At 37.9% G+C, this 13,676-nt stretch overlaps 1 protein-coding gene across 5 annotated transcripts in view; it reads left to right on the plus strand.

The window, feature by feature from the left end:
* CSPP1 (centrosome and spindle pole associated protein 1) overlaps positions 1–13,676 on the plus strand; it is a 157,698-nt gene that overhangs the window by 57,768 nt on the left and 86,254 nt on the right. For 3 of the 5 annotated variants that reach the window (XM_005866341.2, XM_014539806.1, XM_005866342.2), the window contains 2 exons: positions 6,884–6,992; positions 9,336–9,435. In XM_005866341.2, coding sequence (XP_005866403.1) covers positions 6,894–6,992; positions 9,336–9,435 — 199 coding nt within the window. In that variant the 5' untranslated portion in view covers positions 6,884–6,893. Of the gene's footprint in view, positions 1–1,161; positions 1,278–6,883; positions 6,993–8,402; positions 8,445–9,335; positions 9,436–13,676 lie in introns of those variants that run through there. The other 2 variants (XM_005866343.2, XM_014539807.1) reach the window with 2 other exon arrangements.

Here is a 13,676-nt window from a genome sequence, read left to right on the forward strand (position 1 = left end):
TCCAGCCGGGCCCACCGTTCCGCTGAGCCGGCCCCAGCGCCTTCCCGCTCCCCCGGTGCTGGTTAAATGTTAACGGGCATTGCGTCCTTGCGCGCCCGGCGCTGCTCCCTGAGCATTGCTCTGCAAGTAAAATTTAATCACCGCCCTGTGAGGTCCTGGGCCCACCTGGCTCCTTGAGTTTGAACCTCTTCCAGCTGCCTTGATTTTAGGATTGTTATCTGGGATTGGAATCCGCTTTTCAGTGGTAGCCACCGGACTCATCTTTCGAGAGAGGCTGGTTCTCAAAATTACAGGGTTAAGAAGTTTAGCTTGGACTTCCGAGAAGACTAAATTCTAAAGTGCAATACCTAGTTTACAAACACCTCGGAATGCAAGAGCCAAATAGCAACCACCATGAGTTTGTAAAAATAAGTTATCCTCAGAGAGGCCCTATGTTAAACGAAAGGCTGGCTTGTCGTGTTGACAAGCTTAAAAGGGATCCCATGGAAACCAGTAAGATGCTGGTATTTTTCCTTGCATATCATTCTCCTTAGAAGGACACTGACTTTCTGGTGGTTAAATATCTGCCAAAATGCTCCCCAGGGATGACATTTTGGGTCTCCTGGTACAGGTGACCTGGAAGGGAGCAGGTACTGTTTGGGGGAAACGAAACAGTAAGCTTTCAGTACAGTTTTTCTCAAGTGAAGTTTTCAGACAAATGTGATGTAACTTTGATAAACTTTGGGAACATTTCGGCTTACCTTTTTAACATCATTCTGACTGCTTTCCCGAGTGTGAGACACAGGTGCCAAGTGTTTTGGCAATTTTGCATTACCCAAAGGCCATCTAATTTATGTATCTGCCCTTGGTCATCATCAATGATTTATTCTTAACAGCAGCTAACAGACCCAATATTGCTTTTATATAGGCAGTGGTTCTCAACCTTCTGGCCCTTTAAATACAGTTCCTCATGTTGTGACCCAACCATAAAATTATTTTCGTTGCTACTTCATAACTGTAATGTTGCTACTGTTATGAATCATAATGTAAATATCTGATATGCAGGATGGTCTTAGGTGACCCCCGTGAAAGGGTTGTTCGACCGCCAAAGGGGTCGCGACCCACAGGTTGAGAAGCGCTGATATAGAGGCATACCTTGGAGATACTGTGGGTTTGGTTCCAGACCACCACAGCAAAGCTAGTCCTAATCCCTTTTGCAGGTGGAAGGTCTTGCCTTCAATTTGTAAAAAACGCAACATCTGTGAAGTGCAATAAAGCTAGAAGCACAGTACAACCAGGTATGCCTGTATTCACTCTCTTTGTATCCTGACCCTGAACCTCCCTTTGTCCCAGCAACATGGTGTTTACTTCTTAGTAACATTTAGGGGGATTTGTCAAAATTTGGGTGTGCCCATGGAAGTAAGTTGTGCATCTTCCAGGAGAAAGAGATTCACCTTTCGTTTGGTGAAAAGATCTCTGGATTGGGGGTGGGTGAGAAACACTGTCTTAGATCACCTTATCCCTCCCCCTCTTTCTTCTGAGGCTTTCATGGACTCCTCCCTGCACCCCACACCCATATGTTCTCACTCCCTGCTATTCTGTCCTCAGTCCTGTTCTCCCACGCTAGGCTCTCTTTTTCCAGGCACCCTCTTCTCCTATAGTTTTAATGGTTATTTTAAAAACTGTACATCTTTTAGCCTGGGCTCAATTCTTAATTCCAGACATACTCAAATCCTTCCCTTGATACATCCACTGGATCTCTTATGGGTACCTCACATTGAATCCCTAAACTCTCATCTGGACTGTGAGCCACTGTGACAGGTGGCATTTTATCTTGTCCAAATTGGAGGCCAAGGATCATATCTTGTACTTTTCATCTCCTAGCATCTAGAACCGTAAAGCCCTCCTTTGGGAGGGACGTTATTTTCCGTCCCTCATGCTGCCTTAGAGGGGAGGAAATTTGCACTTGACTCAAGAGGGAAAAGGATGGGAGGAACATTTCCCCCTTTCTTTGTGATTGATGAAATTGGAAGGAGGAATTGGACATGCTCAGTTATTTCTGGATCCTCCCTGTTTGCCTAAATTTAGCAGATTGAATATGTTCTGATTTGTCTGTATTTCTACCTGTATGATAAGCATAAAGGGTCTAAATTTAAGATTTATAGATGTTGATTTGGATTATGATAAGTATCAGTTATTGGTGATTTAAATCTCAGTGTACTTTGAGGCTTTTAAAATAAAGGCATACTTTTAACATCATTCTGACTGCTTTCCTGAGTGTAAGACAAAGGTGTTTGAGCAAGTGTTTTGGCAATTTTGCATTACCCAAAGGCCATCTAATTTATGTATCTGTCCTTGGTCATCATTAATGATTTATTATTAACAGCAGCTAACACATTGATGTATACAAAGACTATGAAACTAATAAGAATTAATAAAACAGCTGCGATTTATTGATTTCTAAGTGTCATGTGTGCCATACATTTTATATGCATCATTTTGTTTTTTCTTCAGAACAACTCTGGAATAGATATTTCTATTTTGCAGAAGGGGAAACTGAATGATAGAGAGGTTAAGGAATGTATTTGAGGTCGGTCACATACAGTTAATTAGTGATTGAATGGGGTTTCAAATTCAGGTCTTTCAGCTAAACTGTTTTCCTGAAAACTGTTTATCATCTACATACTGTGTACACAGGTACTGGGGAAAAAATAAACCTGGTACTATCTTGAAAAATGTTGTGAGTAATTTTACATTGTATAGTGAAAGAAGATAAAGAATCCCGTTTAGGTTTCTTTCTGGTAACAATTTTAAAATTCTTATTCTATTTTATACTTAGGCTGTACACATTGACTCAGTCTCTCTGAATTATTAAGTAATTCTTGAGTAATTTTGTAGTTGAAATTGTTTTATGTAAGTTGTCACATGCTTTAGGAAATAAGAAGAGAAAGTAGTCATGACTGCTAGAAACTGGCTCTGCTATCACCAAGGCTTTAGTGTTGCTAGGAACTGGCCTGACAATACTGCTTAGGCTTGATGTTCTTCTGTTGAAGATAAACACTTGTACAGAACATCAACATCAGACTGAGGCTGCTTTGTGTGTCTATGATGGATCAAGACAAAAACACCACTACTCCATAATCACATCCAAACACAGACAAAACATGAATGTTGTCCAGGCCACAAAATGCCAGACAGCTCTTCTCCCACCTAATAGGAGTGACTGCTGCCTCTACCAGTTAAAGCTTTGGCCTCACCCTGCAGATAAGACTTTACTAAGATGTCCAGTCATAGTTACCCCACTTCCTGACAGCATTAAATCCAGAGCAAAGCTCCACTTCCTTAAATCCTCCTCCAAATCACCTAACACAATCCCGAGTCCTGTAAGTCTTTTCTAACACCCTCTTACTAAAATAAGGATGCATCTCTCCATGCAATAAGTAATAAACCCAAATAGTTTAACTACAGTAGTGTTCCTGTGTTCTTTGTCTGGAGGGCATTGCCAGGAGAAAGCTTACTAGTACTATCTTTGACTTTTTAGTTTGATAGTAGAGATATACTCGAATCAGATTAGAGAGTAGAACAAAATTAGAAATGGTTAAACATAAACTTATATCCAATAAATCTCATGTTTTAGCTATTGCTTATATTATACTCACTACCATTGTTTAAAAATGTATTTTATTACTATGGTTACTGTTGTATAAAATAAATTCTAGCATTTATAATAGATGTTAAAGTATTATATTAAAAGGAAATTTAAGTATGTATAAATTCAAGAGAGAGAACTTTCAAGTCTGGTTAAATCAATGAACATGTTATATTAATAATTGTTAACAGAATTATGTGGAGGCCTTACTTCAGAGTCAAAAGAGGCTTGTTAACTTTTTTTAGATTAATGGCATTTCTGCTTAAATTATGTGTAAAGTCCTGTAGCAAAGTATATGTGTATACATACATATAATCCAAACATTATTATTTTTTCTACCAGACATAAAATATTTAGGAAAATTTGGGGATTTTAAGTGATTTTTTTTTTCAGCATGAAAAGTACTATTTACTGTTGAGCTGTTTTGAATTTTCACTAGGAAAAATCTTTTGTGACAAATAGCAAGTTAAAAATGGCTAAATATATTAGCTTGTTGGCTTGGGATATATTTGCTATAGCCATTTTTAAAAACTGTTCTTTTTGGAAGTAAATAATAGAATGAAGTTCATATTACGTACTACTTATATAAGTTTCAACATATTTGTTTAGGGTAAAGCTCGCTTGTCTGCATTTTTACATATTATTATCCCTCAAACATTAAATTCAGTGGGTGCTTTTTAAAAATTCTCTTACTTTTGATATTGCTAACTGGTTCTTTCTCATATTTCTTTTTCTCGCCAAATTATGTTGACTTTATTATCCTTCTTTTAATTACTACTCCTTTGTGTTTTTTCTTGTTCAATTCTTTTGTCACCCCCTCAAAGGAACATTGCCCAGAATGTACTTCTGTCCCATTCCCCCCCGCCCCCCGCCTGTGCTCATTTACTACAGCTTCAACTGTTATCTTTAAAATAGTTAACTTTTTCTTCAAGGTTCTCTTACTGGCTTCAAATCAGTTTTCATTACTTTTTTTATTGTTGTTAATCCTCATCATAGGATATTTTTTTCATTGATATTTAGAGAGAGTGGAAGAGAGGGAGGGAGAAACACACACACACACACATACATACATACATTTCTGTGAGAGAGACTCATCAATTGGTTGCCTCCCAATCAAGACTGGGGATTGAACCTGTGACCCAGGTACATGCCCTTGCCTAGGAATTGAATCTGAGACCTTGGGCTGACACTCTAACCCAGGGGTTCTCAACCTGTAGCTCGCGCCCCCTTTGGGGGTCGAAGGACGCTTTCACAGGGGTCGCCTAAATACATCCTGCATATCAGATATTTACATTACGATTCATAACAGTAGCAAAATTACAGTTATGAAGTAGCAATGAAAATAATTTTATGGTTGGGGGTGACCACAACATGAGGAACTGTATTAAAAGGTCGCGGCATTAGGAAGGTTGAGAACCACTGCTCTAACCACTGAACACACTGGCTAGGGCTAAAATAGTTAACTCTTAAATAAGCATCCAATGTGGTCCATTTCCTTGAATTTGAGTCTTGAATTTCTAACCAACAGCTGGAAATTTCCATTAGCATGTCTTACTAGCTCCAGCTTAACACATCTAAGCCAAACCTTTGCAAACCAGTCAGCTTCTTCTGACCTATTTCTGTCTAGGATTCTATCCATATTTAGTTTCTAGGACTTAAAATTTTGGTCATCAGTGGCTCCTTTCCTGCCACCTCTCCAGTTAGTCACTAAGTTTCATGGGTTTTTGAAAAATGTATATTTTAAAAAGTACTATGTTCAATGAGGAAAGGATAGTCTTTTCAAAAAATAGGACTGGAATCGTTTTATATCCATGCAAAAAAAAAACAACCCAACAAAAAACACAAAACAAAACCACACACACAAAAAAACACACACAAAAACACACACACACACAAAAAAACCCAAACCAACCAAAAAACTGAACCTTACACTATTACACTATTTGCAAAAATTAACTCAGAACAGATAATAGATTTAGGTGTAAGAGAGAAAACTATATAACTTCTAAAAGAAAACATAGAAGAAAATGTGATCTTGGGCTAAGAAAAAATTTCTTACATATGTCATAAAAACAGTTGATTAAAAGTTGGTGGTATATGAATAAATTGGATTTCAAAAAATTAAAAAAACTTTTGGATATTGCACAGATGTTTATAGCAGCTCTATTTATAATTTCCCAAACCTGGAAGCAACCAGGATGTCCTTTTTTAGGTAAATAAACTGGTACATTCAGACAATGGAATATTATTCAGCACTAAAAAGAAATGAGCGAGCAAGCCATGACAAGACAATTAGAAGCCTTAGCAATGCATGCTAGTCAGTGAAGCCAATACTGTATGATAACTATATGACATTCTGGAAAAGACAAAACTATGGAGACTGTAAAAAGATCAGTGGTTGGCAGGGATTAGAGTGGAGGGAGGGATGAATAGCTGGAGCACAGAGGACTTTTAGGGCAGTAAAACTACTCTGTATGATTCTACAATGGTGGATACATGTCATACATGTCTCCAAACCCATAGAATATACAACACCACGAATGAACTCGAATGTAAACTGGATGTGCCAATGTGGGTTCATTGATTGTAACAAATGTACCACTCTGGTGGGGGATGTTGTTAACAGATTAGGCTACGCATGAGTGCTGTAGGATATGTGGTAAATCTGTATCTTCTGCTCAATTTTTCTGTGAATTCAAAACTGCTCTAAAAAAATAAAGTCTTAAAAAAAACCACATGACAAAACTTAAAAACCATCCACAGACTGTGGGTGTGTAGTGGGGATGGTAGTGGCTGTTCGTCTTCTTTTTTATTTCTTTTTCAAATATTTTAATATACATATATTATTGATTTCAGAGAGGAAGGGAGAGGGAGAGATGGAAACATCATGGATGGGCTGCCACCTACACAACCCCCACTGGGGATCGAGCCTACAACCCAGGCATGTACCCTGACTGGGAATTGAACCAGTGACCTCTTGGTTCATAGATTGACACTCCCACTGAGCCACACCAGCCAAGCTCTTTTTAGATATTTTAAAGTATGTTGTCGGTGTTTGAGGGAGTTTCGAGAGAAAGCAGGCAGGCATCTTTTAATCAAGCTTGTTTGAAGTTTTCAATTTGATAAGTGAGATTGAAAAGTAAATGTAGACTAAGCCTGCATGTTATTAGCCTAAAAATACTCCGATAGAGTTGAGCTGTGCTCATTGCAGTGTTGTTTTTCTTTTTCTTTCTTTCTTTTTTTTTTTTTTTACAGATTCTGAAAAATGGCTGATAATTTGGATAAATTTATTGAAGAGCGCAAAGCCAAATTGGCCCAAGAAAAAGCAGAATTGGAAAGTGATCCGCCTTACATGGAAATGAAGGTAAAGTTGATCGTTTCCTTCAAATATGTTTCATTAAAATGGTTTCTGAAGATTAGCCCTGTGTAAATGCAAACATCCTCTTCTCTGAGTCAGAATCTTTAGTTCTGTTCTGTAGTTTGGCTGTGCTGTGAGAGCCTGACTCAACAACATTTCAAATGCAGTTTTTTATTTGTGGTATTTTATATCTCACAGTTTCTCCTCTGTAGAGCTTTAATTAATACTTTATGTGCTTCATAAAATGAATAGGGGGCTAGCTCTAATATAGGGAACTTTCAGAATAGAAACATAATAGATATGAAAGCAAGTTCTCATTCTCTGTGGGAAAAGTTAATATTTTAATGAATCATTATCTTAACATTTTTTTGAAGCCTACAAAAGTGAATTTATTAGAATAGTTATTTTGTATACTTTATTTTCAGAATGTAAATTTATTAAAATGTTTCTGAAAGCAATGTCTGCAAAAGCTTTCTTAAACTTTCCTAATTTTGCCCGCAACCCAGGTACATGCCCTTGACCGGAATCGAACCTGGGACCTTTCAGTCCGCAGGCTGACGCTCTATCCACTGAGCCAAACCGGTTTCGACATGAATCATTATCTTAACAATTTTTTGAAGCCTACAAAAGTGAATTTATTAGAATAGTTATTTTGTATACTTTATTTTCAGAATGTAAATTTATTAAAATGTTTCTGAAAGCAATGTCTGCAAAAGCTTTCTTAAACTTTCCTAATTTTTGTTGAAAGTGATTCATCCATTTTAGCAAGTACTTACTGAGATTGTGCTAGGGTACTGTGCTAGGCTCTGACAATACAGCACTAATCTAGATGTGGCACCTCCTCTCATGGGCTCAGTATATGTAATAAGATACAGGGTGTGGATTAATCTGTGCCATATGGTCCATCATAATGAAGGTAACCACATACTGTATATTGGTTTGCCCAAGATAGTCCTGGTTTACCTGTTGTTCCAGTGTCTCATCTGATTTATCATCCGTCCTGGACAAAGGTATCCTGGTTGAAATGATAAATAATATGGACATCCTGATTACAATGGAACTTAAATAGCTAACATTTATTGTATGCAAAACATGAATAAGGCAAAGTCTTATGAGGTTACATTGATATTTCACATGAGTCTATGAGATAAGTACTGTTATTATCATTTTCCAAATGAATGAACTGGGGCATGGAGAAATTAAGTACTGTAATGTGACTAAAGTGATAGCAGAACATGGCTTTGATTCCTGGCAACCTGAATCCTATGCTTGTTCTCTTAACCACCAAACTAGGTTGTCTTTCTGCCATAATACCTGCCTCTTACAAGGAATGATAGGAAGGACTTTAGATGTATTATCACATTTAATCATAATATCCCTGTGAAGTAGATGGAATTTTTTGTATTTGTTTTACAGATCAAGAAAGTGAGGCTTAAAGGGGTTAAATAATTTGTCCAGGTACGTAAGAGGTGGATTCAGGATCTGAATCTTCATGTATCCAGCTCCAAAGTCCATGCTCTTAACCACTCTCTAGTACAGTGATGGCGAACCTTTTGAGCTCGGCGTGTCAGCATTTTGAAAAACCCTAACTTAACTCTGGTGCCGTGTCACATATAGAAATTTTTTGATATTTGCAACCATAGTAAAACAAAGACTTATATTTTTGATATTTATTTTATATATTTAAATGCCATTTAATAAAGAAAAATCAACCAAAAAAAATGAGTTCGCGTGTCACCTCTGACACGCGTGTCATAGGTTCGCCATCACTGCTCTAGTACTTAGGACTAGTTTACAGTGTTTGGCAAGAGTTATTACATAGCTTTGAATACAGCTTTATTATAATTTCCAATATTAAATAGTACATAAATAATAATGTTTTAAGGCTTAGTTCAAGTATCACCTGTTCAGTGAGGCCTTGCAGTGTGGCCCCCAACATTTTTGGGCCTCCATACCCTGCTGTATTGTTTCCCATGGTTCCTCCCTACCACTCTCTACCTATTACATAGACTAATTATGTATTATATTTATTGTTTGTGTCCCCAATAGTTTATAAGCTCCAGGAGGCACAGATTCTTACTTGTTTTTTTTCACTCATGTATTTCTGTTGCCTGGGACACTGCCTGGCAGGAACTCAGTGACTGTTGATAAATGAATGAGCTAAATATTAGGACATTTATTATAGTATTAACTGCTTTTGTTTAATTCCCCAAACTTGACACTTAAATTTCTTCTACGGTGTACCATGTAATTTTGTCAAGTTGTTTAATAAAAGTACTGAGATTAATTGTATATTTTGTAGGGTTTTTTTTTCCCCCTCTGCTTTTATAAATATTATATCTCTTTCAGGGAAAGGCATCAGAGAAGCTTTCTGAAAACAGTAAAATATTAATCTCCATGGCTAAGGAAAACATACCACCAAACAGCCAACAGACCAAGGGTTCCTTAGGTATGTCATTAGGTGTGCTAAATTGATTTTAAGATATTCTAAGCAGGCTGTTGTGAAAGAGCTTTGTCTTGTAAGAAATTAAAGGTATTTTTAGAATCATGGTAACTCTTTCCTTTCTGAAATCTTACATGTGAAATAATAATATATACTGAGAACCTTGTACCTTTTTAAAAATGCTATTGCGTTGATTATATTTATGGGATTATAGCAGTAAGTATAACTAATAAAAAATTAATTGAAACATTTGAGTGTGTGTGTCTATGAGAGAGATTGAGAGAGAGTGAGAGAGTTAATTATTGAACAAAAATGGACTTGCCTTTATTTTTTAAAAAAATGTTTAATGGATACAAAATGCTGTTTAGTGAAAGACCATTTTATCATTATTTTTTAATTTTTTATTTTTTGAAAGACCATTTTAATTGTTAATGACTATATATTAGAGTTGTAAAGAAATTAATTCTGCAGCTATACTAATTCTTTGATTATGGTTTGGTATGACAATATTTGTAAGCTTTTTACCATTTTTTTAATCAAAAAATTTGTTGATTAAAGGGGATGTTGGCCAAGAGATTGAATAGTTAGTGGGCTCTTTGTCTCTACTAGAAAACCAGCTCAAAGTGGACCTCAGTAAATAGATAACGCTTTCAACTCTGATTTTCTTAACAAATTATTGGCTAGTATACAGCTTTAGTGAACTTAAGTATAATACATATTTTGGTTAAGTTCCTTAATCTCTAAGGCCCTCAATTTTTTTTATCTGTAACATAAAGGAGTTGGATGATCTTTTAGTCCTAAATTTTTCTGAATCAAAAGTTTGATTCTAAATATAATATTTTAAAAGTATAACGGCAGGTTTTCTCAAGCACTAAGGTCAGATAGAATTACTTTGAAATTCTGGGGTTGCATGTTGCTTTGGGCTGTGGCTGTCATGGCCTTGTGACCTAGCACATGTTATTTAATGTGTTTCCTCATCTTAAGAATTGGCATTTAACTTAAAAGGCTACTGTGGCAATGATCTTCTATATATACTAATAATCTATACTAATAAAAGGGCAATATGCTAATTAGACCGGGTCAACTGGACATCTTCCGGTCATCCGGTCCTTCTTCTGGGCAAAGCCACCGTGGTGGGGTCCGAGGCAGAGGCGGTTAGGTGCGATCAGGCCGGCAGGGGAGGGTGGTTAGGGGCGATCAGGCCGGCAGAGGGGTTAGGGGTGATCAGGCAGGGAGGCAGGTGAGTGATTAGGAGCCAGTGGTCCTGGATTGCGAGAGGGATGCCTGCAGGGATCGAGCCTAAACCGCAGTCGGACATCCCCCAAGGGGTCCTGGATTGGAGAGGGTGCAGGCCAGGCGGCCAGGCTGCCCTTCCCCCATGCACGAATTTCGTGTACCGGGCCTCTATTATGTATGTGTGAGTGTATATATGTGTGTGTGTGTGTGTGTGTGTGTGTGTGTATTCCTAATATGCAAAGTGTCCCCTTGGGCGTTTGACTGGGAGCTCAATCATTCGCTATGACGTGCGCTAACCACCAGTGGGTGGTGCGGAACAAAGGAAGGCCCCGACCAGCAGCCAGCAGCCCCCAGGGACTCTACCCATTCACGAATTTCGTGCGCTAGGCCTCTAGTTGAATACATACGAAAAGATGACTGCACATAATTGGTGGACAATAAATATTTTTTTCCCGACCTCTTTTACATCTTTTTAAAAGTTGTTTTTTGACTTTTGAGAATTAAGAATTACTCTTTTATTACATTCACAAATGATGGTGAGTTTAAAATCGAAGATACAGTGACCTCTGCCTGTTCCTTGGCGCTCTGTCCTAGTCCCTCTTTTCATTTCATACGTTCTGGTTTTATTTACCATAAGTGTATTCATGACTCATAAACCTCTATCTCTTTCCCAATTTCTTTTATGAACTCCAGATCTATATATCTAATTTCCTATTGGACATCTTTACTTGGATGCCATGACCTCAAAATCAACATGTGCAACATTGATTTTGTTCCTCTCAAACTTTTGGTGCTCTGGGGAGCTGGTTGCCTAGTCTTCCTTGACTCCTCTCTTCCCTTTATAGTCTAAGCAAGTAATTCCACACGTCGAATTGATTCTAATGCCTAAACCTCAATATGTTTACTTTTCTCTAATCCCATAGATGTTATTTTACGTGGGCCTCCGTTGTTTCTCACTTAGATTTTTTTCTTCCTAGTGTTCTTTTGTTTTACAGTCTACCCTCTACTCAGTCCCTTCACTGCCCATTGATATCCTTCAAAAACCAAATCTCTGCTTCAAACCTTTCAATGGCTGCTTGTTTCCTGTATGATGATTTTACCATTTTATTACTTTTACCACATTGTGTTGGTCAGTTTTGCCTTGTGCTCCTATAGCATTGGTTTTTCCCTTGAAGAACAGTTTTGAACTTGTTGCACAGTCTATTGGCTGCCAGCTTGCCTGACACTGTACATTCACTGCCTAGCACAGTGCGGTACTTAGAGAAGATATTTTGAATGAAGGCGTGAAGGTCTCTATTGCAAAAATAAATAGTTCTCTTGGATGTGTGGGACTTACTTTTCATGGAATGTTTTCTTTTATTGCCAACTGAAGCAGTAATTAATTTTGATGCTCATTGAGTTTTATTAAAGAAGAATATGTAATTAGACTAATTTTATACCTTATCAGCATTCAGTTACTGACCTCTTGCCTGAATAACTGTGGCCTTAAAATTAGGTTAAATATGTAATTTTTGATATGGGAAAATATAATTTGGCAGTAGTTTTCCTTAGATGGTCTTATCTAAGAATTATAAAACAAACTGGAAATAAAGATTAGTTTTGGAAACTATATATTGAATTAAAACTGTGATACCATACTTTGAGTAACTAAGTATAGTAGCTATTAGAAATATATAAATGGGCAATATTCATTTTAGCTAATGAAAGCAATCTATTGGTAACTCATAGTTCAACTCTCATGCAACAGTACGTTTTTATGATTTTGTAAATTGTTGTGTTAGATATTGATGATATTCATGGATAAGGCTTATCTATGTGGCTCATTCTTTCACCATTATACCTCTCACAAAAGGATTTGAGGAGCATTACAATGACCTCTGACACCAACTACCCAAAGTCTAAACTTCACAGATTAAGGGCACAGTCCTCCTCAAGACTTCTCTTACCTAAAGCACCAGATGCAAGTTCAGGGGTCCACAGGCCATCCTCACTTCTATCCAGCCGGCTACAAATATGGGGGGTTTTACACTACCCCTCAAGTTTGATAATTCACTAGAATGACTCACAGAACTCAGGAAAGTGGTATACTTACTATTATAGTGTTGTCAGAGCAAAAAGATATAAATCAGAACCTGCCAAAGGGATAGACGCATAGGGGATGGTCCGAGAGAGTCCAAACATGAAACTTTTGTCAGCCTCGGGGATGCGTCACTCTCTCAGCATATCAATATGTGACAATGTAAAGACTGTTGTCAACTGGGATGCTCTCTGAGCTTTGATGTCCAGTGTTTTTATGGAGTTTCATAGTGTAGTTGTGATTGATTGAATCATTGCCCACATGGCTCAATCTCTAGATCCCTTACTTTGAGGTCAGGCTGATGCCAGATGGCTCAAAGGTCCAATGGTCCTATCACATGATTGGTCTTTTCTGGTGTGACCAGTTCCCATCTGTGCCATCTCTTTAGCACAAACTACCTAGGGGCTCACCATGAGTCACCTTATTTGTATAAGCTATCAGGTATGGTCATGGGGATCTACCACAAAGACCTTTCTATCACTTGAAAAATTCCAAAGATTTGAAGCTACCTCCCAAGGTCCACTGCCATTTGTGCCCAGCTTTGGGCCACATAGCGGGAGCTACACAATGATCTGCAGTTGGTTGTCACTTGTGCTGGGCTTGGAGGGACTTGGGAGAGGCTGTGCTGCAAATTGAGGCCGATTTTTGACCTGCTGCCAACACGAGTCCAGAGTGAGTCCAAATGCAGGCCCCTCAAGAGGAACACCTGGGACTCCAGCAACCCTCTACCTCACTTGGACATAAACCATGCCAGTTTTCAGGGGCAGATGTTATGGGGACTCCTTGGCTATTTTACCCTGAACTGGAAGCCCAGTGTGAAGCTGGGACTCCTCGCCCTTTGGGAGGGTACTTCTGAAACTGAGATATCCCTTCTGTTTCTTTTTTTTTTTTTTTTAATATATTTTATTGATTTTTTACAGAGAGGAAGGGAGAG

This window comes from Myotis brandtii, unplaced genomic scaffold (assembly GCF_000412655.1).
Source record: "Myotis brandtii unplaced genomic scaffold, ASM41265v1 scaffold23, whole genome shotgun sequence".
Taxonomy (NCBI): domain Eukaryota; kingdom Metazoa; phylum Chordata; class Mammalia; order Chiroptera; family Vespertilionidae; genus Myotis; species Myotis brandtii.